We start from the raw sequence: 26,638 nt of genomic DNA on the forward strand, positions 1-26,638 counted from the left end.
AATCAAGATGTGATTACTAAGGAGCAGACAATTATATTGTCAAATTTAGTTGCAGCAGGTTAATATGAAGGTCAAAACATTCTCCACAGCCCTCATCCTGCAGTTGCTACTCAGTGATTACAACAACTCAGAGTGGGAGTTTGGGTCTCAGATGCTTCCCAGCTGCAGAAGATGCATTTTAGGACTTTTTTCCTGCTGGCAGGATTGCTTTGGAGAATTAAGAGGAGACGGTGCAGTAATGGCCATTTGCTTGTTTGCAAGTGTTCAGGGGAGAAAAAGACTGGAACAAAGGGTTAAATCTTTGATATGGCTGAGAAGACAATTTGTGGTTCCTGTTGTTAGTTTCTCTTTTTACCAGTGAAGTCAGCAGGCTCTGTGTTTGTGGGATCTTTTGGAAGACCTCAGTATCCTCGAGCTGCTCGTTCATTAATGTGCTTCTTCCAGCTGGTTCTTGCTGACAGTGAAGGCCATGGTTGCATCCAATCTGCATAAACAAAACCTTTCCTAACACACTGAGGTAAATGTTGTGGGACGGGATGATTTAAAACTGTAGCTGATAATTCTACCTCCCCAGACTGCTGTGCCCTTGGGAAGGAGAGGAGCAGGTCGCTGGTAGTGGCCAGGAAATCTGCCTGTTTTGAAAGGTTTTTGGGATGCCTGTGCTAAAGAAAACAGCCCACCCTTGGGAATTCAGCTCTGTGTCCCCAGGTCTGACTTGCTGAAAGCAGCAGCTCCTGGTGTGGCTCTTTGCAGGGGAACAAGCATCGTTCTCTGCTTCCTCCCCTGAAGTGCTGCACGGGGTCACTGTGCCCTGTCAGTGCTGGCTGTGTTTTGTGTTGGAAGCAGGGATGTACTGGAGCTGAGGGAGGCAGTCCTGCCTGTGGGAGCTGGCTTGGCTGTGCATGTGGGTAGGTGTACCTAAAATAAATCAGTGAACCTTGTCCCCTGATTTCCAAACCAAAGCAATTGCTGTGCCCTCTGGCCATGCTCCTGCCATCCCTTCAGAGTCTGCTTCTGTGACATTTGGCACCAAGCAGAGCCTGATTAAAACCCACCTTCCTAATGCTGGAGCAGAAAGGTTTTCCAAAGGGAAAACCTTTCTTGAAGAAAGAGGGCCTTGCAACTAAGTTTACACCAAAATAAGCTCTCTTGGCCTTAATCTTTCTCTGATCTGGTAGCAGGTAGATTTTTGAACCACACTCAGTGATGGGTTTACATGTAAACCAAATTGTATTTTCTTATCCGAGCATCTGCTACTATTTTTATCATTCATACAGCACCAGCCTTCATACATGCTAAGTGCTGGCCCCGCTCCAGCTGTATTCCTGAGCAATTCCGTAACACTCCTCCCAGTTTCATTTGAATGCAGCACTTCCCGGGCCTGGCTCTGCAGTCTCCCTCCTGGAGAGCTGCTGCCCTTCCCTTCGGAGCTGGCTCCTTCTTGGCAGGGGGTGCAGCGGGCGCGTGACCTCCCTCGCTCCGCCGGCGCTGGGGGTGGGAGCTTTAATTAGCCGATTTTGGGAATTGCAGATGCAAATTAGGGCTGACGGTTTGTTATTAACGGGGAAGACTTTACTTTTTGTTAAAAGGACAAATCTAGAAGGTAAGGCTGGAGCTTTCTGATTGCTCTTCTGGGAACGGCAGCACTAATCTCTGCTGAAACAGCTGAGCTTTTCCAGTGCTGTGGGAAAGGAATCTCGGGATCTGCTCCTGTGTTTCAGTCCAAGTTCCTCCTGAGTTACTTGTTAAACATCCCACACAGGTTTTCCTACCACAAGAGCATTATTTTTCACTGGTAATACAAAAATAATTTTAAGCATATCCAGAAACTGTCCCACAGAGCCCTCTGACACTTTCTTCTTTAAAAGCTGTGATGCCACCATTAATTTTGTTACAAATCCCCAATGGGAGGACAGTGATGATAAGGACTGGGAAGCGTGCCAGTCCTCTGAGAAAGGTTTACCTGTCTAATGAATTCCTGAGTATGATGGAGGGAAGGAAGGGATATGATAAGAACACCTAGAGTGAAGTAGATCATTTGGGATAGCGTTGAGGCGAGCAGTATGGTGCCAAACTCCTGCCCTTTGGAGGCTGATTTAGATAAGTGAGACCTTAGAATCCTTATGAAAACTGTTCTTGGGACTGTGTGTCCTGCTTATCCATGCAGGAGGGCTGGCAAGTGGCATGTGTGTTGTGCTTCCTGGGTTCTGGGTCCTTGGAGCCACACGTTGCTTTTCTGCTCGACTCAGATGATCTCTTGAACATTTTCCCGGATCTGTAATTTAATTTCCATGAGCATGTTTATAGCCTGGGGAGAGAGACAAGAAAAATCTTTCAATGAATAGGAAAAAAATGATCTTCATTCATTTGTCTGCACGAAAAGGAGCTTCTCTCAGCTTTTTTTGGGTCAACCCAGGCACTGTTCAGATGATGTTTCTACCTCAAGGCTGCATTTTGGCCGTATGGCAGAAAATGGCTTGCTGTGAAGACCATTAGTGCTTTTGAGGATGAAAGGTGTTATGGAAGCTCAGGACAGTGACGTCTGTGTTTTGGGGAGCTGCTACCAGATGAAAATGTACTTCTCTGCACTTGGACAAGCAACCTGGAAGGTGCTAGTTTCTTCCTCGATGTGCTGCTCTTGTGATCAAGAGCCCTGTCTCACACCTGAGGGACCAATTGGCTGAACCGATGTAGTGCAGCTGGGAAGGAGCCACAAAGCCATGTCTAGTGCTGCTCTTCTGTTTCCTCCACTCTGACTCTATAAATCAGAGGTCCTCACCAGGCTATGGGTTGCCAGTGGTCTCTGTCAGGGGGCTGTGGCTCTTGCAGAGTGTGCTATTAAAAATGAACAAACTCGGGACACAGTATCTGTGCTTTTGAGGGTTGATTACCCGTGGTACTGGTGCCCGCTGCCTGGTGGTGCTTTTGGAGCATGCTGGGTGTTTTATTGTCCTGGCACGTGGCTGTCAGAGTGGTACATCCCCCGGGGGCTGCTGCCGCTGCCAGTGCTAAATGCCAAATATCCATGTGGATTCCTTGAGGGAGGGAGGAAGGAGCAGCAGGAGCCCCATGGGGTTATCCTGTATCGCTGTCCCAGTGTCTCCAATATCGAGGCCCCCTTGGGGAAGGGCAGGTGAATTCAGTCTGTTCTGCCTGTGACCCCTTTTGGCAGCAAAAGCAAGTGAAGGTGCTGTTTATAAATAGGTTTATTGTAGTCTGGGTGCTGGCGATACTGACATCCCAAAACTCTCCTGGACACCAATCAGGCCCTAGCTCGAAGGAGTGACCCGCATGCAAATCCCTCAGCCTCCGGAGCGCTGTTCCAGAGCTCAGCCTTCAGATCCCGCTCGGATCCCAGTGCAGCGTGTTTAGTTATTCCGGTCAAACCTCCCTGCTGCTCCTGGCTGTTTGTCCTTGCTGTGCTGAAACAAACCTGCTCGAGGGCTCCAGCTCCATTAGGAGGACAAAAGGACATCAGGCAGCGCTGCTGCTGCCGAAGGGAGATGTGTCTGGGTTTGGAAGTGAGATGCAGAATGGGTGGCTTAGGAATTACTGTTGTGGCATTCTCTGTTCAAAAGGCATCTTCTGAATGAATTATTTTTTTTAGCTTCCCGAAAATGTAGCTGGTGACCTTGACTTTGGGGTGAGGATACATGCTGATGCTGAGAGGATTAATACTGAATGTGAGACTCTGTGGATGGCAATAAACAACCAGTTTTCAGGGAAATTATTTTCTGAATCAGAATATTTAACACATGGAGGCTTGTGGGCTTTTTCCTGGTTTAAAGGGGCACTGTGAAGCGTACTAGAAAGTGTCTGTTACTACCAACACCTTAATTTATTATTAACTTGGAATATTTTTACATCTCATTTATTCCTTACACGGGGGTGTTCTGAGCTGTTGAAATTATTGGTCAGCTTTGCTTTCTCAGTGTTGCTTGTTGGGGTAATGCCACGGATGGATTTTGGATGGGAGCTCAAAACTTCAGCGAATAAAGGAGGGGGGATTCAGTCTGGAGAGGTTTTAAAGCCTTTTTGTTCTCTTTGGCACAAAACAGATTTCTTAGTATTCCTCTGATATTATGATTTAGACATACGATGTCTAAAGCTTAAAGTGTCCTTCATAAAGCTGTCTATCTTCCCTTAATAATCTCTTGCTCAATATTTTTTTAATCTAAGTGCATTTTCTTTGGAGAAGTCTTTAGCTGCAGAGGTTCTGACATGGCACATTGGCCCCAGTAGTGCCTGGTTTTGAGTGCTAGAAAGTGAAGGGAGATAAGTGAAGAACGGGGAGAGGCCCAACTGCGTAAATCCTCGCTCAGACTCTATTTTGATCTGGTGACACTGAAAGCAGAGCCTGTGTCACGTGGGGGAAGGCACAGCACAGCCATTTGGGGTCAGAGTTCTGCCCCTGTGACCCCAGTGCACCCCCTGCATCGACTGGGGCCCATGGGGATAACTGGGAGGCCTGAAAGAGCCTGAACTGGGATGTGGAGGTGGTGTGATGGTGAACATGGACAGAGAGGAGGGGCAGAGAGCAGTGAGAAATAACACAGAGGAAAGGAGCATAATTATGTAAACCTGGAGGTGAAGGTCAAAGGCTCCATGTGACTGTTGTGTGGTGGCTGCTTGGTTTTTTTTTTTTAATGTTTGTACATGCTGTAAACAGCCCCAGGCTTATCCAGAGGTGCTGGGAGACAGGCTGTAAAGTACAGGCGTTGTTCTCCTTATGAAGAGAGTGAGCAACTCGAAGTGTCTTGGGCTGACAGCACTTTGCATGTTTGTTCTTGCATTGCTTCTCCATTCATTGAAGTCCCTTGTTTTAGGTTTGATGTAGAGTCTTGCTCACTGATGGAGCAGGGACTGGGCTGAGAGTGTGCTGGGTAAGCAGTGCCACTGCCCTGGGAGCCAGGGATGATCCCATACCTGTCTTCACACTCTGACTGTCCCAGCCCTTGTCCTGCCTCACTCTGTGCTGGGGGCAGATGGCCCGTGGGGCACTGACTGTCCTCCCTCCTCTGCTGGTGGCCCCTCAGCTTTGTCCTCACTGTCGGGTGGGCCTGAAGCAGCCAAGTTAAGGGCTGAAGTGAAAAACAAGTGTGAAAGTGATGGCCGGGGGTGAGGGGCTGGAGTTTGGCCTCCCTGCCCGGGCTCCAGGCTGAGGGCAGGGGTGGGCCCAAGGGCCTGGGTCGCTGTCCTGCCTGAGGGGACGAGCAGAAGGGACCCCAGGAGCCATGGTGGGGCGCGGGGAGAGCTCGGCGGGTCCCTGGGAGGGCTCGGTGGGGCCCGGGCTATGGCGGTGACCCCGGCCCGGTCCGGCCCCGCTCCTGAGGCGGCGGCGGAGTGACCGCCGGGTTACCCGGGGTGAGGCACTCTTTGGCCGCCCGCGGAAGCACCTGAGCGCCGGGGCCTGCGCAATGCGGCCTATAAAAGCTGCGGGGCGGCGCGGAGGTCTGGCCACTGGCAGCCGGGGCTGGCCGAGTGCGGATCGTTGGGGGAGGCGCTGGTGGAGCGGCAGGAGCCCCGGGAGGCGCTGACGGCCTGAGAGACCCCCCCGTCCGTACCCTCACTGCTTCCTCCCCTCCCGCTGCGGCGGCGACAGCGACAGCCATCCCTGGAGCTGCGGGCCGCGTCTCCTCCCCTTCTCGCTGGATGCTCTGGAGCTCGGTCCCTGAGCGGGGCCGCGGCGCCAGCAGCCCCCGCTGTGGCGGGGCCATGGGGCCGGGCGGCAGCAGGGCGCGGAGCCCCCTTCCCCGCTGAGAAGGCCCCCTGGTCCTGGCGCCGATGCCGCGCTGTCCCCTCACACCCGGCCCCTGAGACTGCCCCCTTTCCCCTCCCCATGCCCGACGGAGCCCCTCGCCTCGGTGACGCCCTGCAGCAGCCCCGCCGGCCCGGGGGTCTGCGGCGGTATGAGAGGAGCTGCCCCCGCCGCCGGGGGCAGCCAGGACCGGGGCAGGCTCCCACCCCGCCGCCGGCTGCCGTGAGGCGGCTGTAGCTGGAGGAAGAGCCCCTTTGTTTTCCCTCCGTCCTTCCCGGGGGCTTCATGCCCCGCTGAGGGATGATGGAGGTGGTGGGGGACTTTGAGTACAGCAAGAAGGACCTGATAGGACACGGAGCCTTTGCTGTGGTCTTCAAAGGTCGCCACCGCAAGGTAAACAGCGATGGGGCTTCGCCCGCAGCCGGAGCGGGGCTGGTTACACAACCCGGGGCCCGGAGCAGCCCCTCGGGTGGGTGACAGCGGCGGTGGGGGGGGTGTGTGACCTCTGGGGAGTTTTGGGGAGGAAAAAGAGCCGGAGGAAGGTGCGGGGTGGGCGGTGGTGCCGAGGCTGCCCCGCGGCCCTGAGCCGGGATCCGGCCCCGGCCTCCATAAACCCTGTATTTTTTTTTTTCCCCTGCCCTAAACCCCACCGCGGTCCCTCCCCGCTGCTGGCAGCTCCCTGACACAGCGGCGAGGGGAGAGTTTGCAGCTGTAGGGGAGGCTGAGCCCTTTGTTTGTCGGGAGGGTCATGTTTATCTCGCTGGATAACGAGGGATCTTAATGGAAAAATTGTCTCCTTTGGGGATTGGCTGAAGATTTCTTAAATTCAGAGGTGTCTGGTTTCCTGGCGTGACTCGCTAATCGCCCCGGATATTCATAGTTACGTTATGGTTTCTCGATGCTGTGAGAGTTTATTCTGGTGTTGGTGCCTAAAGGGCTTTGCCTTCCAAAAAACACCCCATCAGGTTTATCATCTTTTAGGATTAGGGCAGTGCTCGCAGCTTGGAAAGACACAACGCAGTGATTTGGGGGTTAAAAAAAAAGGGGGGGAGCAAGAGAAACAGGAACTTTAAAGGCCAATGGAGATCCTTGCACCTTACAAAGAAATACTTAATTTATATATTGTCTGTTATATGTTATCTGAAAATAAGCTGTCTTAAAACAGATTTTTTGTGCAGTTTTCAGCTGCAGAGCATAAAAAGGTCATAAATGGGAAGTCCTTAAAGGAAAGTTAAAGTAACTCAGTCACTGAGAGAGGACTAAAAAGCACCACTACCAAAAAATAAATGGGATATTACTTGGTTTTTTGTTGTTGGAGGGTTTTTTAGTGCTTTAGAATCCATTAAAATGCAGTGTGGCTGCAGCTGGATTTTAATAGCTGTCTAAGCTATTGTGGAATGAAATAGTTCTTGGTGGTGTCATGTGATGTAGAAATCACTGTTGGATAGAGGAGGGGTGATCTTGCAACTTTTTCTCAGTGCTTTACCGGAGAGTTGTTAGAGGATAAAGTTAAAAAAAAAACAAAACAACAAACCAAAAACTGACAATACAATTTTTGTTTGTTTCCAGAAAACTGATTGGGAAGTAGCCATAAAGAGTATTAACAAAAAGAACTTGTCAAAGTCACAAATCCTACTCGGAAAAGAAATAAAAATCTTAAAGGTATGTTAATATGCAGTGATTTTTAAAGCTGCTTTGCTTGAAAAGGAAAAGACTTCTGACCTAGTTCATTCCAGGTCACTGGTGGTATCATGGTAATTGCTATTGTGCTGTTTGTTTCTTTGTTACTAATCCAGAAATAAAAAGCCAAAGGAGAAAAAAAGGAAAGAAAAGAAAAATATACATATTTAGTTCTGGAAATGTCTCAGAACAGGTTATGGGTGTGCTTTTGTGGTTAAAAGTGGAAAATTGTTGTAGAACCAGTCTCTGTGCTTTGCTTGTTGCACATGTGGAAAACTCTGTCCTTCAGGATGGCCAGTGTGGCACCTCTGCCAAGCAAATCATAGCTGAGGGCAAAACATCAGTCTTTGATCCTTCTTCACCTCTTTTTGCCCGAAGATGCCTTGAAAGCTGAAGTCAGCATGCTGAATTTGATTCCTGAAGCAGTCTGCCCACTTCTGAGTTGGGTTAATTGGCTTAAAACATGTACTGTGGCTCTAACAGAGGAAATGCAACAGAGCATCGTTTGGTTTTTCAGTGCTGTTTTATGGAAACATCTCCCTGGAATGGTCATTTAATATTCCCTGCTTTCTTTCCGTGTTTCCAAACCTCTTGAGATACATCACTAGTTTATATACTAATATATAAGTATTATAGTATGTTTATTATACCCAGAAATTGCAGTGTTTGGTCTATTAGTGTGCTGCAAGTACTTAGCAAAGACGTGGTTTTTCGAGCAGTTACAAATAATTGCATGAGCTGTCCTGTTTCATTTGATGTTATTGGGTTTGATTTCCTTTGTATTATGAAAGCAAGAAATTGTGTAAGACCTGAAAATTAAATCTTGTCAGTTTTCAGTGCTCATTAAAGGATCTTGTGCTCCAGTACTTTCTGTAACAAGTCATAGACATTAAGTTCTGGAACTAAATGTTTTTATGACCTCTGAAGATATTGCCTAATTTGCTGTTTCTGTAAATATTGTCTAAATAGCTGAGATTTCCTCCAAATTCCATCAGATGGTCTTTAAAAGATTCTCTTAGATAGTGCTGATTTGGTGGCAATCAGCAAATTAAATTTAAAATAATAATAGTAATAACAATAATAGCCTATTTCCATAATACAAATATTTTGTTTTACAGGAACTTCAGCATGAGAACATTGTAGCTCTTTATGATGTCCAGGTAAAACATGTTTTGATGCCTTTTTCTTCATTAAAATTTGCTTAGGACAATATAATGCATATAACTGTAAGGAGCAGAAAATTTTGAATGGCCATATATTTTGTTGCTGTCATCAGTCTGGTGTTCAGAAAAAGCAAGTGGCAGCCTGGGAATCTCTTCAGAGGCTGTTTGTGTAGCTTGGTTCTGTCTCCAGGGGAAAAGCACCAGCTGGGCTGGGAGCTCTTGTCAGTGGCAGGAACTGTTCTCCTGAATTAGCCTTGTTTCAATTTAATTGGAAAGTGGGTGTTTGTGGATAACAACTGGATGCATCTGAAGGAAAATGTGCTGGTAGGGTCTGAATGGCTGGAGCAAGGGACATTAGGACAGTCAGCATAGTTAAAATAATTGTAGACAAGGAGCAGCATCTTGGAGATCTCTGTAACAAAGAAAGGTGTTGTGTAGTCCTGTGTCATGGTGAGGAGGAGCTGAAGTAGAAAACCATGATCACACATGTCTGTATCCCTGTTGCCTGTGTTCTGAAGGACAGGATAAAGTATAAAAGCCTAGCAGACACTTGGATCTTTTCAAGTAGGAGAAATAAGTATTAAATTGCTTCAAATTGTCTTCCTCTCTTTATTCCCAGGATTGTGCCTGATAAGGTGGAGGAGTTGGCTCTCTAGCCTATCTAGGGTAGAGTGTTCTACTTAGTAGGAAGTACATTTTTGTATCCTAAGGCCTGTGAGTTGTTGAGCAAAGCTAAATAAGACATGAGGTAGCTCATACAGCCATTTGTTCTGCTTGAATGAGAACTATACATTCATCTCCTGGGCTCAATTCTAATTTTAAGTACAGAGTTACACTGATGAAAAAAAATTACTAAGAACCACCCTTGGGGCACTGCATAGTTAAAGCAATGCAAAATAGACATTGTGATGTTCTTCAGTGTTTTCTGTCTTGGCACATTCACATCCTAAAAGGTTTTCAGTTTGTGTGTAACTGTGTATCTTTAGCTATAGAAATCTGTGCTCGTGGGACATACCTCAGGCAGGCTCAGGTTTTCTGGTGTCCAGGGCTACAGGACATGTACTGACTTGTCTTGACTTTTGGTACAAGCAGTGGTTTTCATGTAGCAACAGGTTGTGCATCAGAACTTCCTATTGGGGGGTGTGTGGAGTCCTCTCCCTCCCAGACCTTGACTTCAAAATTCTTCATTCTGAAGGATGTTATCTGCTCTGAGAGGGAAAGTTTGGTCTCTTGTGCTTCCTGAGGAGAGCAGGTTTTCCTGAGTATTGCTAAGTGGAAATAATCCCTCAGCATCCTAAATTTAGTATATCCAGACATCTTAAAAGCAAGTGGAATTCTTGACTGAGGGCGTTGGTGTGTGAGCAAGCAGCTGAGTCTCAGATTTATCATTTACAGTTGTTTATATGTGAAGATTCCTTGGTAAGCTTTGCAGCTCAGCCTGGGGGGAGTTGACTAGTTCTGTATTTTGATGATTTAACACTGTGTATCTTCTGAGCCTTGGAGAGACTCTTGTTCTTTTAATTTATGCACATGGGAAGAGAGGACAGAGCCCTACACTTGTCTATGGTTTCTTTACCTAAAGGTTATTTAGAAACATAACTTTCATGCTTTTCTGTTCTACCACAGGAAAGGGTGTCCCTAGAGTTGACAGACCTTCTGCAATGATCAGTGCTGTACTCTCCATTTGAGAGAGGGATCTTGCTGCTTGTCACCAACTGTTGTGTTTAAATAAAACAAACAGCTAAAGCAAAGAGAAAGGCAAACCTGTGTCTTGTACCTTGATATATTTCAAATACATCCGTGGCAAACACAAAACTCAGCAATATGATGATGCCACTTCTATAGAAGAAATTGCTCTGCAAAATATGGTCTAAAGAGTGTGACACTTGCACAAAAGAGCTTTTCCCTTTCTGAAGAGGGCTGTGTTTGTGAAATACAGACCTCATTAACTTGTGTGATTACATTAATTTATAACCCAGCAGGAACTAACACTATGCAAGGCATTCTCATGTCTTGTAGGCTGTTACACCTACTAATTTTCTTTAGCATTTCATCTTCTAGCATGTGCTGCCCTTTTTGTTTGCCATGGCATTTTGAACACAGTGATATAGTACAGCAGATAAGACTTCAGGATTTCAAGCAATTTCTAAGTTTACAGAGGCTGTTTTTTTCTCTTGGTGCTGGAGCCAGTGGAGTCTGTGGCACAGTAGCAAGTTCTCAGTGTGACTGGGAGTCTGTTTTATTTTTGTAGTTCTGTTGGTCTGAAGTTTTTCTTAACCTTGGACAGTTTGAAATAAAAAAAATGTTTCAAATGCACTCTTTGAACATTTAGCTGGATAATCCAAGAGCTGGTTGCTCTTCAGATAGAAAAGGTGGTGTGCAATGAAAGTGGCAAAACTAAGTGAAAAAAGCATAAATTGATTGCAATGAAAAGTAAATATTTTTACATCTCCTAATATTAAATGAAATTATGCTTACTGGCAGTACTTTGAGATTAAAGCTGTATCCCTGCATAGCAATTTGTGAATGAAAGGATAGTTATTTATTTTTTTGCATATTGCAAAAGGCTGTGGATTGATTTTTCACAGGGGGTGGTTACATTCCTTCTCCTTCATCTCTCTTCATTTATGGTTGTGTTCCTGTTGCATGATCAGTGGACCAGTCACACAAGTCAGCATAATAAAGACACATACAGGTTTTAATTAGATCCAAGAAGAACTTGTGGCCCATTCTGCTGATAGTAGAAGAACATTTTAAAACCCCCTACCTTGCTGATGCTCCACCTCCTGTGAATCCCATTTTGATGTGTTACTAGTATGTCTGGAGTCCAGGGGGTTAAATTACTAGAAGTGCCCATTCATCTGGAGACACACCCGAGTGAACTGCTGTGTGTTAATGCTGTGCTTTGGTCGGCAGAAAAACGTTTTGTTCTGGAGCCAGCAGGATAATTGCCCTTGATTTCTGTGAGGTGGTTACGTGCAGCACTGGCAGGTTGGAGCTGCAGATAAGCATTTTATGTAAGCAGAGCACACCACTGCTGTTTGTGCCATCTCAGGAGGCCAGGGAGCTGCACGGTGGTGCCAAGACTTAAGGCATTTGTGGAGATGCTCAAATGTGAACCCTCCATCTGTGAGAGGCAAACGTTTTGCAGTGGCAGGGCTCTGGAAAACAGTCAATGTGCAGCTCACCTCTAAGTGTGAAATCAATTCTTTGTGAAATGCTTTAAGAACCCTCAGGTAGAATGGATGGATAGCAAGGTGTAACCTGTTAAAACATTTTTCCCTTATCTTCTGGGCAAGAGTTTGATAGTCTTTCATTCAAGAATTAAAAAAAATCCTGAATCTCTAAAATAGTACAAAGATCCAGCTCTTTTCCCATGGTGGTGCTGTGGGATGTCATTCATCCTGCAAAAGAAGATCAGTCTAATTGGGGAAGTGGAGCCCTCTGTTTTCTCAAAAGCAAAAGGAGTCTAAAATAACCTCTAACTCGCCAGCATAAAGTACACTGAGATCCTTGGATAAAGTATTCTACTGAAGTATGAAGGTATCACTAAGTTATTTGGAATGTGCTATATTTAGGGCATGAATTTACAGTTTTGTGCAGTCCATGATCCCAAGTGTGTGCTGAGTAGAACTAATCTCACACAGTGCCAGACAGTGCCTGTTTTAGCAAATAATTTAATTCAAGACCTCTCTAGAATGTCAGCCCTCAGAATGAAAGCCTGTAATGTATCTTGGAGATAATGTTTTAGGAGAGTGAATTAATGTCTTCACTGTATGGAGTCTGAAGTTTGCTATTGGAACAGTAGTTTAGGGAGAACTAATTTCTAGAGTGTTATTGGAGAAGCAGTATCTGGACAGAAATGGTTTCTTGACTTGGCTTGTTGGTACAGAGCAGACAAAAGGACTGCAGCTGCTTCTGCTGTCCTTGGAAGCAGTGAAAGCCAGTGGGAATGAAGCCAGTGGTCCTTGTGGGACCTACACCTCACCCTTTGCTTATACACAGTGCCCAGGAGTTCTTACTAGGGATGCTTATGGAAGGAACTTGTTGTTTTACCAGTGGGAATTAAATACCTCTGCTTGATTTACCCAAGGACTGCAGTTGGTCTGGTAGTGTTGCTGATGGTTCTTGAGATATTTGCTTAAGCATCCTGTGTGCTCTGATCTCAGTGTGTCTCAGCTTTGATTGCCTTCATGCTCTTTCTGAACTATTGTCTTTTCAGTGAGGATGTCTCAATATCTTTAGTTTTTCCCCCTCAGCTCCTTGCTTAAGGCCTTTGTGTTTTGTCAATATCCTTCCTCACTCTGTGTGGAAATAATCCTATGGGAACACGCTGTTCAGATGAAAAGGAAAATCCTGCCCTGTAGACACTGTGAAGGTTTTGAAACACTACCTGGCAGCTGATGCCAACTGCAAAGTTGGTTATGATGGTATTAACCTGTGAGGAATGACACCAGTGTAGATGTTGGAGGCTGAGGACAACCAGTTAGAGTTTGTTCTGCTCCCAGAACCAAAGAGTTGGAGTGACTGCACAGTCCTTAGCTTACCTGCTGTGTCTAGATGCTATAATGTGAATTTCAGAACTGTTTCAGAGAGTTTTCTGGTAGATGAGTGTGTTAAACCTTAGATATGCTGAGGGCAGTTCTGCCTTTTCAGTCCCCTTCCCCACCTCCCATACATGTTATTTAAGTGCAGCATTTCACATAACAGCAAATGAATGATCTGATTATTGTGGTACATTCCTCCATGGCTGATTGCTCTTTTATGTGAATAATTGGCAGCATGCACCCTATCTGAATCCTACAGGCACATGTCTAGTGACATTTAGTCTGAGACTTAGCATTTAGTCAGAACTAACAAAATGTTCGCTGCTTGAGGTGACAGGAGCTGAATGTGGTAGAAGTTGCTGCTGTGGTGCAGTTGCAAAGTAAAACAAGAGTATCTGTAATACAGTGAGAAACACCCTTAAAAAGGTCTGGACCAGTGCTTTTTTACTATATCAATAGAACTTTTGCCAAATGTATTTAAAGCTCCCCAAAAAAAGAAAAGCCAAAAAATTATATCCAATAATGCACAAATTAACATAGCAGAAAATTAATCAAATAATAGCAGTGCACAAGCTGTCAGATTAACTCTTGTGCTCTTGGGACTCCCATCATAAACTGCAGCAGAATCTACAGACTTGGAGCAAAAAAAGAGTATTTATTTGCCACAGTTCCTGCTTTGGCAGCTCAGTAAGCTCCTTGCAGATCTTCAGCTTGTTCTGAAGGAGTACTTCCATCCCAAAATGAAATCTAGGGAATGTTTCTGCCAGTACACTGCAGTTCTAGCAACAGCTGTCAGAAGTAACCATGGATGTTTTGACTTCTTTTTCAATTAATGTTTTTTAAATGGAACTACTGTGCTGAGATTGTGACTTGGGATAAAACTTCCCATCTCCTGAGACAACTGTTGGAAGGCTGGGATTAAAACATAGCAAATATGTTGCCTCTTAACCTTCTTCTCTTATGTTTGTCTGTTGGCTTTCCTAATTGTAAATTGGTTTTCTATTAGCCTTTGCTATATTCTACTTCAGCCTGCAAGTAAAACCTAGATTCAGGATAAGAAGGAGCAAAAGTGGGTTTTTGTCAAGAAAACTCTAAGCAACAAAGCAAGGTATGCTGGGCAAAACTGATTGGTGATTGTTGCAATGCAGCAGATATTTGTTTTGCTTGATTATTTATCTAGGTAGTAGTGTAGGTCAGAACAACTCCAGCTGCAGTGATTTTATGATCTATAAATCAATGCAAATTTTTGAAAGCTTTGTTGTCTGTTTCAAGAGGCAGTTTAAAATAACTTGCTAGATCAGCTTTATTCCTGAATGTTAGATCTGAAACATGCTGGTTTACTAAGCTTTCCATTTTTGAGCACTTCACTCTCTTTAGCAAGGCAACAGAAATCACAGGTCTGGGGAATGGTGATAGGAAGAACTTTATTGTTCAGCAAAATAATTTAGAAGGGAAAAAAATGTGTCTCCAGGATTGTCATGTCTTTTCTAAATATATTCCCCACATGGAGATCACATTCCCAGTCAGACTGGCCAAGAACTGTAAGGTAGAATCTGAGCAACTGTGAAAGGGTGAACAACTTCAGCTGTTTTGAACTAAAAGTTGTTTTGATGGGATATTGGAAAGTGTTTAGTTATGAGTTAAAGTTGGTGCAGTTTTGTGGCTGGGGAGATTGGTACCAGTACTGTGCAAACTATTGCTTCCTCAGTATGAATTAGATAGGACTTCTGAGTCTGGGAAAATGTCTGTGAAATCTCTAATCTGTTCTGCTGATTTAATAAAAAAGGATTATCCAAGCTACAGGAAGGAAACACGCTCTACTTCTTACTATGACTTTACTCAGTCACTTGATTCATTTTTTTTTTTTAGTCTAGAATATCAATCCAAAAAAAAAAGGGTGAGTAGTGCTATTTGAGGGAAATCCAGTGTGGTCTGTAGGAATGACTTTCTGAACAGGTGAGGGCTGGTGCAACAGGGCGAGTCATCAGCTCCGTGTTTCTGAAGAGAGCAGTTCATTTGAAAGGACTTTGTTTCCAAGGGAATCCAGAAAACACATTCTCTCAGCTCTGTGATGAATAAATGTCTGTCATGAGCTGAGCGTTCCATCCTGCCTTAAGCTGCTGGTTTTGTGCAGTGTTGAGTGGAGGCGCTGGCGCCGTGGAACATCCCTCTGATTCATGGGATTGCAATGTTCGGGTGGAAATCCACTGGCTGAGCTGCTTTCTTGTCCCTGCAGAACGGGCAGTTTCCCTGCTCCTTAGCTGGGCTATTCTTTTGCACATCACAGTTGTTCCTTTAAGTGAAATGATCCTCAGTTGGCAGAATTTTCAGTTCGGTAAATTGGGATCTCAGAGTTGCTGTTTGTCGGTTTTGGGGTTCCTGAAGGAAAGTGAGATTCTGTCTTGGAAGGTGGTGTTGCAAAGGAACATTTATCATTGTGTATTTTCAGTAACTTGCAGAGCAAGTAATTACTAATCTTTTTCTGCTTTGATGTATGCACTTTGGTTTTGAGGTGTTTATAGCAATGTAAATTATGGTTCACGTTGGCCACAGCTGTTACAGAAACATTGAACAATTGGGACTTCCTGAAATGTGATCTACTGCTGCTTTAATATTCTGTATTAGTTGGAGTTTGCCTTTCATTCCCAACAGATTTGATTAATGTTCCTAGAAACCTGCTTTCTTGGAAGCTAATTTTCAAATGTAAACAAATCTTCAATGTGCTTCATGTTCTGGGCTGGAAAGAACCTCAAATGCATTTCTGTAACCCAGACACGAGTGACTAAACTGAATGTTTCCCAAAAGTGAAGCAGGTCAGTCAATTCATCTGCAACTGTATTACACTTATATGTAGTTACCTGGACATCTGTATCTGTGTTGGATTGGTAGAAATTGGCTTTGTTGGGTTGTGCCATCCCTGAGCTCTGTGCTGTGTGTGGATTTAGGGTTGTTGGTTTCTCTGGCTTGGGCTCATGGGCCCGTTTTTACTTTTCTTTTTCTTTTTCTTCACCTGAGCTGTCAGTGAGCCCTGGAACACGGCACTCTGGTGGCAGTTCTTGCCAGTATGGACAGATTGAACATGTGCTGAACTTTCAGTGCAAGCACTGAGAAAGGTGGCTGAGCTCACAGCATTTATTTTGCAGTGCAATGTCCCTTTTGACTTTCTTGTGACACTGTTCAGCAGAACACAGTCAGACTGTCTGCAGATGCACTTCCCACTGGGACATGTGCCTGGCCTTGTCTGATGCCATCTCGCTCTTTTCCTTCAACTGTCTTAAAAACATATTTTCCCACAATCTGTCAACCTTTGTTGAAGTCTATTTTTAAAGGGGAAGGGAGGTAACATACTGTGTAACTAAAAGCATCATCCTGTTTGGTGTATACTGCCCTTATGTTTCCTTCCAGTTCTCTTTGTGTTCTTTCCTTTCAGCCTTAATCAGCTCAGAGGGGAAAAATGCTTGTACTTTATGAAAGCTCTCAGAGTGTCTTCAACTTTGTAGGCACAGCAGAACTATTTTATGCAGGAGACTTTGTGAAAAGCAATATTGGTCATTGACATTGGCAGGTTGGCCCTTTCTCCCATCACACAAAATAAATATTTGGAATAAGGCTGAATTTTTTTATTACAGTCAGGTTTAGGCACGTATTTTTTTTTTACTGCATTTCTGTGGAGTGTGTAGATAATTTCCAGTAGAAATTAGGTAATCTGCCTTTCAGGAACTTTTCCCCAGTTACAAAAGAGGGAATTGAGGTTGCAGGTGGGTCATGGGAGGTCAGTGCTTTGGAAAATCTAGAGGAGGATGAACATAACAACTCACACCTCTGCCACGAGGTGCACAGAAGGGAGATGCTTCTGCCAGTGACTGACCAAGGGAGATACTTAACAGAAGTATCCATGAATCCTGAATTAATTATCCTACAATATAGCATTTGGGAATCAGTTTATTCCAGACAGTAACTGCTCTGTGATTCCTGCCTGACCTCGGCTTGTCGGACGGCAGAACCAAAGCTTGTTTCACCCAGGAGTGGGGAACATAACCTTGGAATTCCTCCTTAGAAAAAAGGGGTTGTCATGGCCAAATTGTCTTGTTTACAGTTTGTAATTCTGTCAGTAGATTTGAGTAAATATCACTATCCTGTTAGTGGCTGATTTCAGTGGTGCCTGGTAGCCAAAGTTTATTTATTTGTGAGGGCTCTTCATGGAGAGGTGCTGCTGGTGGAGCATCCAAGGCAGGTGAGAGCCAAGGGTCACATCAGTGGAAAGTGATAATTCTTAGTGTATGATGCTCTGTCAAATGATTGCTCTAGTCTTCAGGTTATTGCCTGGTGATTGATTAATTTCTTTTTTTAACATATGCAAATATTTTTGGAAATGTGAAATATTTAATGGTGGAGAATGTGCACATTTGCTGCCTTCTGAAGCAGTGGCTTTAACATAAGATTTCTCAGTGATTGAAACATCTCACTTTATACCTGGTAAACACAGGTACAGGTTTTGTCTTCTCACAATCTTAAATCTCTTCTCCTTCTCTTTTAGGAAATGCCCAATTCTGTCTTTTTGGTCATGGAGGTATGTGTTAACATGTATGTTTGTTTCTGGTTGATTTTAAAGACTTTTAGACAAAACTACTCCTTTGCACAGCTGCAAACTAACCATGACCTGTTGAAAAAGAGATTCTGAAAAGTAGATTATGAATTGCCTGTGCCTCACTAAATTTACCAGCACAGTTTGATGCATAAATTATTCAGTTTCATTTTTTGAGTATCAATGGTGTTGCACCTCAAATTCTTAATTACAAATAATAAGGCAAACAGCTGGAAAGGATCTGATTTTCATGAAAAGATTACAAAGTAAAAATGATGTAACAAGTATTTCAGTGCTTGTGTTTTGAATAAAACCCTTTGTTTTCAACAGTACTGCAATGGTGGGGATTTGGCAGATTACTTACAAGGTAATTGATGGCTGTTTTTCCCTATTAAGAGGTTATTGCATTACATGTTTTTATTCTGTATTCCGGATATCTGTTGGGATTTCTCTGAGATTTTTTCTTTTTTTGCTTGTGTTTTAAATATTGGTGAATGAGGGTACATGTAATAATGCACAGACAGAAAATGAGGTTTTTTAGCCACAGCTGAATGTAACATTCCCTTATTTGTAAATGAGAGAGAAGCTGTAGCTAACCATTAGTAGCATGCTGAAAATTGTGTGGGTTTCTGTTTCTAAAATGGCATTTTGGGGGCTGCTCCCAGTGTTTTGATTCCACCTGCTTTCTTTTTCAAGATGTGAACTTAAAAATGCTGAATTACATAATAATGCTTTCAACAAAGAGGCAGTGCTGGCTTAGGAGAGATTTTTCATGGCTCTGCCCAAAGCGAAAAGTTGCAGAATCATGACAAATCAATTCTTTTTACAGATACAATTCTGAGCAGAGATGTTAATCTTCATACTTTTCTTGATGAAAATATTCTTCTACTTGCTTTTGCATCTCAGGATCTTGAAGGAATCTTTTTGTGCACAGCCATTGTTATGGTAACTGTGTATATTAAAAGCCTAATTCACTTCCCATTAAAATCTTTGGAAAGACTTGCACAGTGAAACCCAGCTCCTGTGTTCAGTACTTCTTCAGGCTGCAGAATGAGATAATACCTTCTGAAGAGACTTTCAAAAGTCCATCTTATTTTTTTTCCCCTTCTAAATAAATTTTATAATGGGTAGAATTTCTGAGCAGAGTGGTTCTCTGCATCCCTATAATCATTTGTTTAAAGGACAGGGTTTATGGCTTCAGGCTGTAACATGATTTTTGGATACACTTAATGTGAAATTCTTTTATTTTCTTGTCTCCTTTGCCATTTGAGCAAGTTTAGGATTTAATGGTGATTGGGAAGCAATGAAGATGCTACTGAGTTGAATAAAGTACTGTAAAAACAGATCATTCAGAGCTCTGTATCTAGTGTAAATCTATGATGTATATATTTTTGGAAGAGTATATACATTTGTAGAAAAACACTGGAGATCAGATTGTTCTGCATGTAATTCAGTCTGATTTGATGGTAATTCCCTATGATACAGTTGCCTTCATTATTTTCACAGTTGATCACTGTCAACTCTTACTTTTTGCCCAAAGATACTGATATTTCTTTCCTCACCTGCCCCTGTGTTTGTCGTTCCCAGCTAAGGGGACTCTCAGTGAGGACACCATCCGAGTGTTCCTGCAGCAGATTGCAGCTGCCATGAGGATCCTGCACAGCAAAGGCATCATCCACAGGGACCTCAAACCACAGAACATCCTCTTGTCCTATGCCAGTCGTAGGAAATCAAGTGTCAGTGGCATTCGCATCAAAATAGGTAAATGTGCTTCTCCCTGGTTGAAAGGTGAATCCTTGCTGTTGGATTGTTTCCCTGCTCAGTAATGTCTCTAGTTAAAGCTCAGAGGGTGGGCTGGGTATGGTCTGTATGACACTGATGCAAGTCTAGAAGGATGAGCTTTATGCCATGATGTAGTTTCTCGGTACCCGGTCAGGGAAACTCCCCCGGGCAGATGGAGCTCGTCAGCCCTGTAAGGCCATCCATCTAAGAGAAGGTCACTCTAAACAAACCTACATCCTGAGGACCTCACTGCCACTGTCCAAGCTCACTCGGCCCCGGCAGATGAACCTTAGGATTAAAGGGTGGGCTCAGCTCAGTGCACACTGTGTCTCACCTAAAAAATCCACTGCGCAGGCTCGAAGGGTAAAGACCTTTCCCAAATCTTTGTTCACGAAGACTGGCCACACATACAGTTTCTCGGTGTAAAAAAGCTTGAATCATAAAGACCTTTTTGAATCTGCAGGACAAAGAAACCTATTTAGCTGATGTTTCTCGTATCGAACTATTTTAATTAGGTGTAAGTCTGGAACTGTTGAAGCTTGGAGCAGCCTTTAGTGCATTTCAAGATTGTGTGCATGTCCAGGCACAGTTCCAGCTGTTTGCTTTCTTAGTGGTAGACCCTCCTAAGGGTTATTTGAGGCATTTAGAAATGTAGGTTATGACCTATTTTTGTCAAAGGGAGGTTTGGCATTGTAACTGGGGAGAGCTGTTAACTGTTCAGGATACTATCAAACTCCTCTTTGAGGCCACTTCAGGAGTTTTAATCTCTCTTTGTTGTCTGATAAGTGTCCATTTAAAAATACCTTGTTTTTAACAAGTTTCTTTTCTGTGCTTTTGCTCAACCAAAATCTGAGATCTGTTCCAACTTATTCAATCATCAGAGGAGACAAAACAACCTCTCTTTCTGTCCTTGATAGTTTCAGATGCTTTTGCCTACATGGAAAATTCAGGCATCTGAAACTTGACTACTTCTACCTGATGTGATTTCAGTGGAGCAGATTGTATATTCATGATTCTTAATGAGCCATTTATATTTAGCCAGTGACTTTAATCCTTTCCTGCTGACGCCAGACCAGCCTCTCTGCAGCTGGGGAGGTGGCTGAGCAGCAGTTTGTGCAAATGATGTCACTGCTGTTTCTTGGCTTGTTTCTTTAGAAGGTGATACATAATTCTTTCGGGGTAACAAAGATTTTACTCTTCCATGTGGTTACCTGTATATTAAACCTGTAGTTTTTTAGTCTCGCTGGTAATTGTAGCAGATTTCAATGTGAAAATTTGAAAAATCCTGTTTCTTTTTGTTGACCAACCTGTTTCTTTACACAGCTGACTTTGGGTTTGCTCGTTATCTGCACAGCAACATGATGGCTGCAACTCTGTGTGGTTCCCCTATGTACATGGTAAGGACAGCACATTTCACATTGTGTTGCTTATCTCAAACATCCTCCTGCCAGAACAAAATAATTGACTGCTTGCAGATTGGCAGATGCCTGGTGTTGCTTCACAAGCATTAGGGGCAGTGTGCAGTTCCCCTTTCCATAGTTTTACTGCCTCTTTTTTTCTTGGAATCTGGAGATCGTGATGGTTGAAATCAGAGAGATGTTGAACATTTCTCAGTGGTTTTTTTTTTTTTGCCCATAAGGAGAACTGCATAAACCAAATAAATAACACTTGCCTCTTCTTCCCATGCATGCCAAATGCTGGATGCTTTCTCTAGAACATCAGCATTTCTAGTTTTCTCTGGTTTTGAAACACAGCTTCCATTTTAGATAGAACTGTTACCTCTCAAGTCATGTGATGCATGTTAAAATGTTAATTTTCTCTTGCAGTAAAGTGGTCTCTGTTAATACTGCTCTGGCAGAAGAACTGTAGAATTCATACTGCTGTGGCTTTGCTTTATTGTTCTCCCTTCTGAGATCTTGCTGTTCTTTCCAGGCCCCTGAAGTGATTATGTCTCAACACTATGATGCTAAAGCAGACCTGTGGAGCATAGGAACTGTGATTTATCAGTGTCTTGTTGGAAAACCACCTTTTCAGGTAGCACTTTATTTCCTTTTCCCTCTTTCCAGTCTGGAGGACATTGCCAGAGCTCTTGCTTCTTGTCATGAAAGTAGAAGTAAATGATGGCTGAGTGTAGTGTTGATGCTGCAAAGGCCAGATCACTTGAGAATACCAAGGGAGAAGATGCTTATGCTGAATCTGTGTCACCAGTGTGTTCAATCCAGAGGGAATAAATAAATAAGGATACTCAGTGCTGAAGTCACTGCTATGCTTCAGGTTTTCTCCTTTAATGCCCCTCTGCAAAAGCCTCTTTTACTGTGTATGTATGTGTAGGTACAAGAGCTGTTTTCTCCATGCAACTGAGCTTTAATTAATGTACATTTTTATTTGACAGGCCAATAGCCCTCAAGATTTGAGAATGTTTTATGAAAAGAACAGGAATTTGATTCCCAGGTATGTCACCATGGCCTTTCCTGTCACTTACACTTGTTGATTGAACACTTTGTCATCTTTGGGAATGCCTGGGATTCATAAAAGTGTTTGCTGTTGCCATCTTTACAAGGATGCAGAGTGATATCAGTGACTCTTGTTGCATCTTGCCTTCCTTGTACCTGGCTGAGTTGAAAGGATCCTGTACTAAGGCTGTAGAACACGGATAGTGATGACTTAGGGACGTGGTGGAATGCTGATTTCCTGAAATTCAATGTGCTATGCATTATTTAATGCATGCATTAAATTTAATGCATGTTTTACTTCCTCTTGTGTGCAGTATTCCTAGAGAAACATCAACTTATCTGGCTGACCTGCTGCTGGGTTTGCTTCAGAGAAACCAAAAGGATAGAATGGACTTTGGTATGTGTTTTTTTTTCCTCTTGCTCTCTTGACTTTCCTTGTTAGTTGTATTCTTGTGACCAGAATAATGGTCTTGACCTTTTGTCTGAAGCCAATTACATGAAAACTGAAGTATCTTTTTTTTCTTCTCAGTTATCATAAAGAAAGCAGAGTAGCTAAAATAAATCATTGGATAACTACTGTCAGTATTCACTGATGCACATAAATCCTGACTTTGTTGTTGAGTAGTGAAATATAAATCAGTTTAATTCTTTCAGCTGTGCCCATCCCTTCCAATGTTAACTGATATACCTTAAATTTCATGCCTCAGTCATATTTCTGTTGCTGTAACTTGTGGTTTGGCTTCAGACTGGGAACAGATATCTCTGATCTCCATGTGATTGCAGAAATGTAACAGAGCACAGGAAGAACACACTTAAAGTTGCTTTAAATGCTTTTCCCCTGTTCTTTCTTCTTGTAGACTGTGAATATCAGTAACAGTACTAACGGGGATACAAACTATGTGTGTTTGATTTGACCTTTAAAGCTGTTATGTGTGGATATCTGACGTCAGTGAGAGATGTGATTTACACCAAAATTGTTTCTATTTGCAGAGATGCATTCCTGGTATTGTGCTTAGGTATTGCTAAGTGTAGAGAAATATTTTCACTGGGTTGTTTTTTTAAGCCCCAAAGTATTAGAAAAGCAGCTGTATCTTTGTATTTCTTTAACTCCTAAAGGTTTTAAGCTGTGCAGTGACTGAGGTTTGCACGCTGTTAGACATGACTCCAGTTCAGGAATGCATTTTGCATTAGTTTGGAAGTTAAACCTGGTACCAACTAGATGGATACCCTCAACAAAAGTGGACTTGTTTGGCTCCAGTTTGCTGCTGTGTTTGGCCTTTTTGTCTTTAGCTGGAGACCTTTGGTTGCAGAACATTGTTCTAACTTAAGATTTCAAGGCTCCAAATCCCTGCTGTTGAATCCTTCAAACTGGCTACAACTGTTGCCTCTTCAAGGTTAGTCAGGAGTAGAGTTGAGATTTGTGTGTGTTTTGTACTGGCTGGATGGTCTGTTACTCAATTCTACCTCAAAAAACCTGTGTTGCTGGGCTTTTGGTTGCCCATTGCTGCACAAGCAGTAATGCTTTTTCCTTCTTTTGTTTTTTTTCTTGTTTTTTTTAATGCAAACTCAGGCAGCTTTTTTAAAAGACCTCTGTTGAAAAGTTAAATTTTGGCTACTTCTTCTTAGTTGCATCTATATGTCATGGTATTTGTGATGGTTATTTAAATTTAACAGCACTATTTGTTATTGCAGTTTTATCGTGGCTGCCAGGAAATGTTAATTTTAAACTTTTAGTTCAGATCCAGAAAAAACTCACAGTAATTGGGTAAAATGTCACAAATCATGGTGACAGTATTCAGAGGTCAGTGTATAAATCTGTATGTGTAGAAGAAATAATACATCACAAACATGGGCTGTGAGTAATTGATTCCACTTTGCACTCTGGGTGTGCTGATCCCTACAGTTTCTTCAAACATGGGAAATTCACTGTGTCATTTGGGGTAGTGGGAGAAAGCATTTGTGCTTAGAAAGAAAAATAGAAAGCAGAATGGCAGTGATGAAAGTCATGTTTTCCTTGGCTGAGCCACTTCAAGGGCCTCAAAGGGGCTGCTCTGGAATGTGCTTAGCAAAGGGAGTGAAAGGGAGAGTGTGTAACTGAGCCCACTTGCCTGTTGTTAAAGTAAAAATAGCTTTGGAAATCTTGTTGATCTTCCAGCAATATAAAGTAGAACAGCAGGTGTTGTACAAAAGCTCGGGAACACCTGATCCTCGTGTTAAAAGTTAATAATTACATTGTCCTGGCATTGCAGCTGAATTCCCTCCCTTATCAGGCCAGGGGGGAAAGTGTTGCTGAAGGGAGGGGAGATACTTCAGGCCTCAGATTCTTTCTCTGTTTTGTTTGGTTTTTTTTTTTTTCTCCTTGTTATTTGCTCACTCCTGAGGAACAGCATTGTTTTTCCTGGAGTATTAGAGCATTAAAGTTCACAAAGCTCAGCAGCTGGATTTCACCAACCCTCAATTTCCCTGAACTGGCTGAACGCTGCTTCTTGTAGAACAAAACTTTCCATATAACCTGGTAGCCAACTGGTTATGCTCAGTCAGAAGTACCTCAGCATATCCACTTACAAAAGTAAAGCAAAATGTTTCTATTGTAACAGCAGCAGGTTAATTGAAGAACTTGTTAAAGAAATGGTGTTTAAATCTGCTTTCTGCCATGAAACAGCTGCACAGGTCGTGTTCTGCTGGTGGGGAGTGGGAGGGGAGTGGCTGCTGCTCTGCTGTGATTTTTGGCCACCTAAGGTGTAGCATTAATGGGTTCAAAAATAAATGTCAATCCTTGGGAAAGGCAGAAGTGAAGATACTTTCAGTGGCTGATGTGAAAGATGCTCACTGTTCTGAAGAGCAGACTACAACTGAATTAGTACCACAGAGAACATAATTTCCTGGGGAGTGTAGGAAGGCTTCTTGTGTACATGATTCTGAATTACTGGGGGATATCTGATGACTGCACTTAAGTCTGATTTGCCTTGCTGACTGATGTTTGAAGTTACTCAATTGATTTTTGTTTCCTTTCCAAATCTATAGCAGCACATAACACAGAAGGCTTTAATCTTTTATAAGCTCTTCGCCCTCTGGCTCTGAAAGGTTGATTCTGGGAAGGCAACCATTTATCACCCTCTGCAATATAGTCTGTAAATCCTGTCAGTTGTACATTTACTCACAATGGTGGTTGTTTCTTGTTCTACAGAAGCATTTTTCAACCACCCTTTCCTGGACCATGTTTCAACAGTCAAAAAATGTAAGTTTTGGTTTTCCACTTATTTGTGTAAATGATGAATGTTGGGGGCTGGAAGGGAGAAGGATCTGCCAGATATCACACTAAGTGTTTATGAGACATTTTCCTCAGTCTGCCTGTTGTTGTGCTCTATTGTGAGCCTGAGTGTTGAATCCTTTCTTATATTATGCCAGCTGGAAATGTGATACTTATTTACAAGTTCCTTTGGCGTTTCAACTGAACTTAAATACCCTCGTGTGACTGAGGATGTGCTGTGCTTATAACTTGTGTAAGGTTTATGAATGAGAAGCAGTGAGGAAATTTGTTTGAAATTCAACCTTTCAAAATCTTAATCCCATCTTTTTTTTTCCCCCCCCTCTGGGTTTTTCCTTTTCCAGCTTGTCCTGTACCAGTGCCCACATACCCAGGCTCAGTCTCTGGCAGTTCCTGTGGTAGCTCCCCTTCCTGCCGCTTTGCTTCTCCCCCAGTAAGTTCTCTGTGTTACAGAACAATCTCTAGAAAATACTTTCTGTGATGTTTAAACAAAAGTTCCTGAGTTTTTTTAATTCTTGAGCAGTGTAAACTGTCTTGTTTTAAGAGCAAAGAGCAAGGAATACCCCTGTCTTTTGCTAGAATGCCATCAACGTTTTGGTTCTCTCTTGCTTCTTGTGTTGCACTCTCTGGGGTTTTTTTGCTGTTTTTCTTTATTGTTAAAGCAAAAATACATATCAAATGCTAGAGCAGCAAATCTATAGATATGCTAATATAGTTTGCAATGTAATGATTGTTACAGATAAATTTTGAATTGGCCTTTTTGGCTAAGGCCCCTTATTACAAGCCAGTGCCTTCAATCTGATGTGACGTTTGGAAGAGGTACATCTGTACCATCAGGAGTGATTGAATAAATCACAGTTGTTTAAACTCACAGCCTGATCAATATAGGACTGCCTAAAATGACACTGCAGGGTTATCCAGTATTTGAAATTTCCAAATTGAAATATTGATTGAAATATTGGAATATTGAAATAAATTTGATATTTCTAAAAACTTAAATCTAGGCTGATTTGGGGGGGGGGGGGGTTGTTTGGTTGGTTTTGTTGTTTTTTTTTTTTTTTTTTGACAAAGCTAGTGTTGATTCGTACTTTGGAACTTCATAGTTCAAAAGCATTTCTACTTTCTGAATCACTGCACTTACAGTGTTTTTCTTACTTTCTTTTTCCCACCACCCCCCTCCAGTCTCTGCCAGACATGCAGCACATTCAAGAAGAAAATTTGTCTTCCCCTCCATTGGGTCCTCCTAACTATCTGCAAGTCTCTAAAGATTCTGCCAGTACCAGTAGCAAGAATTCCTCTTGTGACACAGATGACTTTGTCCTTGTCCCACACAATATCTCTTCAGACCACTCATGTAAGAACCTTCCTTGTTTTTACATTTTAAACCAATTTCCACTCATAA

At 43.0% G+C, this 26,638-nt stretch overlaps 1 protein-coding gene across 1 annotated transcript in view; it reads left to right on the top strand.

Annotated features, from left to right (window-relative positions):
• The first annotated feature begins 5,471 nt into the window (after positions 1–5,471).
• The window catches only part of ULK2 (unc-51 like autophagy activating kinase 2), a 38,611-nt gene continuing 17,444 nt past the window's right edge, over positions 5,472–26,638 (top strand). Inside the window, exons 1-13 of the mRNA XM_027660461.1 lie at positions 5,472–6,151; positions 7,328–7,420; positions 8,557–8,598; positions 17,686–17,718; positions 18,064–18,100; positions 19,321–19,494; positions 20,839–20,912; positions 21,448–21,549; positions 21,908–21,966; positions 22,283–22,365; positions 25,156–25,206; positions 25,581–25,669; positions 26,419–26,590. Of these exons, the coding sequence (XP_027516262.1) occupies positions 6,059–6,151; positions 7,328–7,420; positions 8,557–8,598; positions 17,686–17,718; positions 18,064–18,100; positions 19,321–19,494; positions 20,839–20,912; positions 21,448–21,549; positions 21,908–21,966; positions 22,283–22,365; positions 25,156–25,206; positions 25,581–25,669; positions 26,419–26,590 (1,102 nt within the window). The 5' untranslated portion in view covers positions 5,472–6,058. The remainder of the gene's footprint in view (positions 6,152–7,327; positions 7,421–8,556; positions 8,599–17,685; positions 17,719–18,063; positions 18,101–19,320; positions 19,495–20,838; positions 20,913–21,447; positions 21,550–21,907; positions 21,967–22,282; positions 22,366–25,155; positions 25,207–25,580; positions 25,670–26,418; positions 26,591–26,638) is intronic.

The sequence above is a fragment of the Corapipo altera genome, unplaced genomic scaffold, assembly GCF_003945725.1.
Source record: "Corapipo altera isolate COAL_440 unplaced genomic scaffold, ASM394572v1 271, whole genome shotgun sequence".
Classification (NCBI taxonomy): domain Eukaryota; kingdom Metazoa; phylum Chordata; class Aves; order Passeriformes; family Pipridae; genus Corapipo; species Corapipo altera.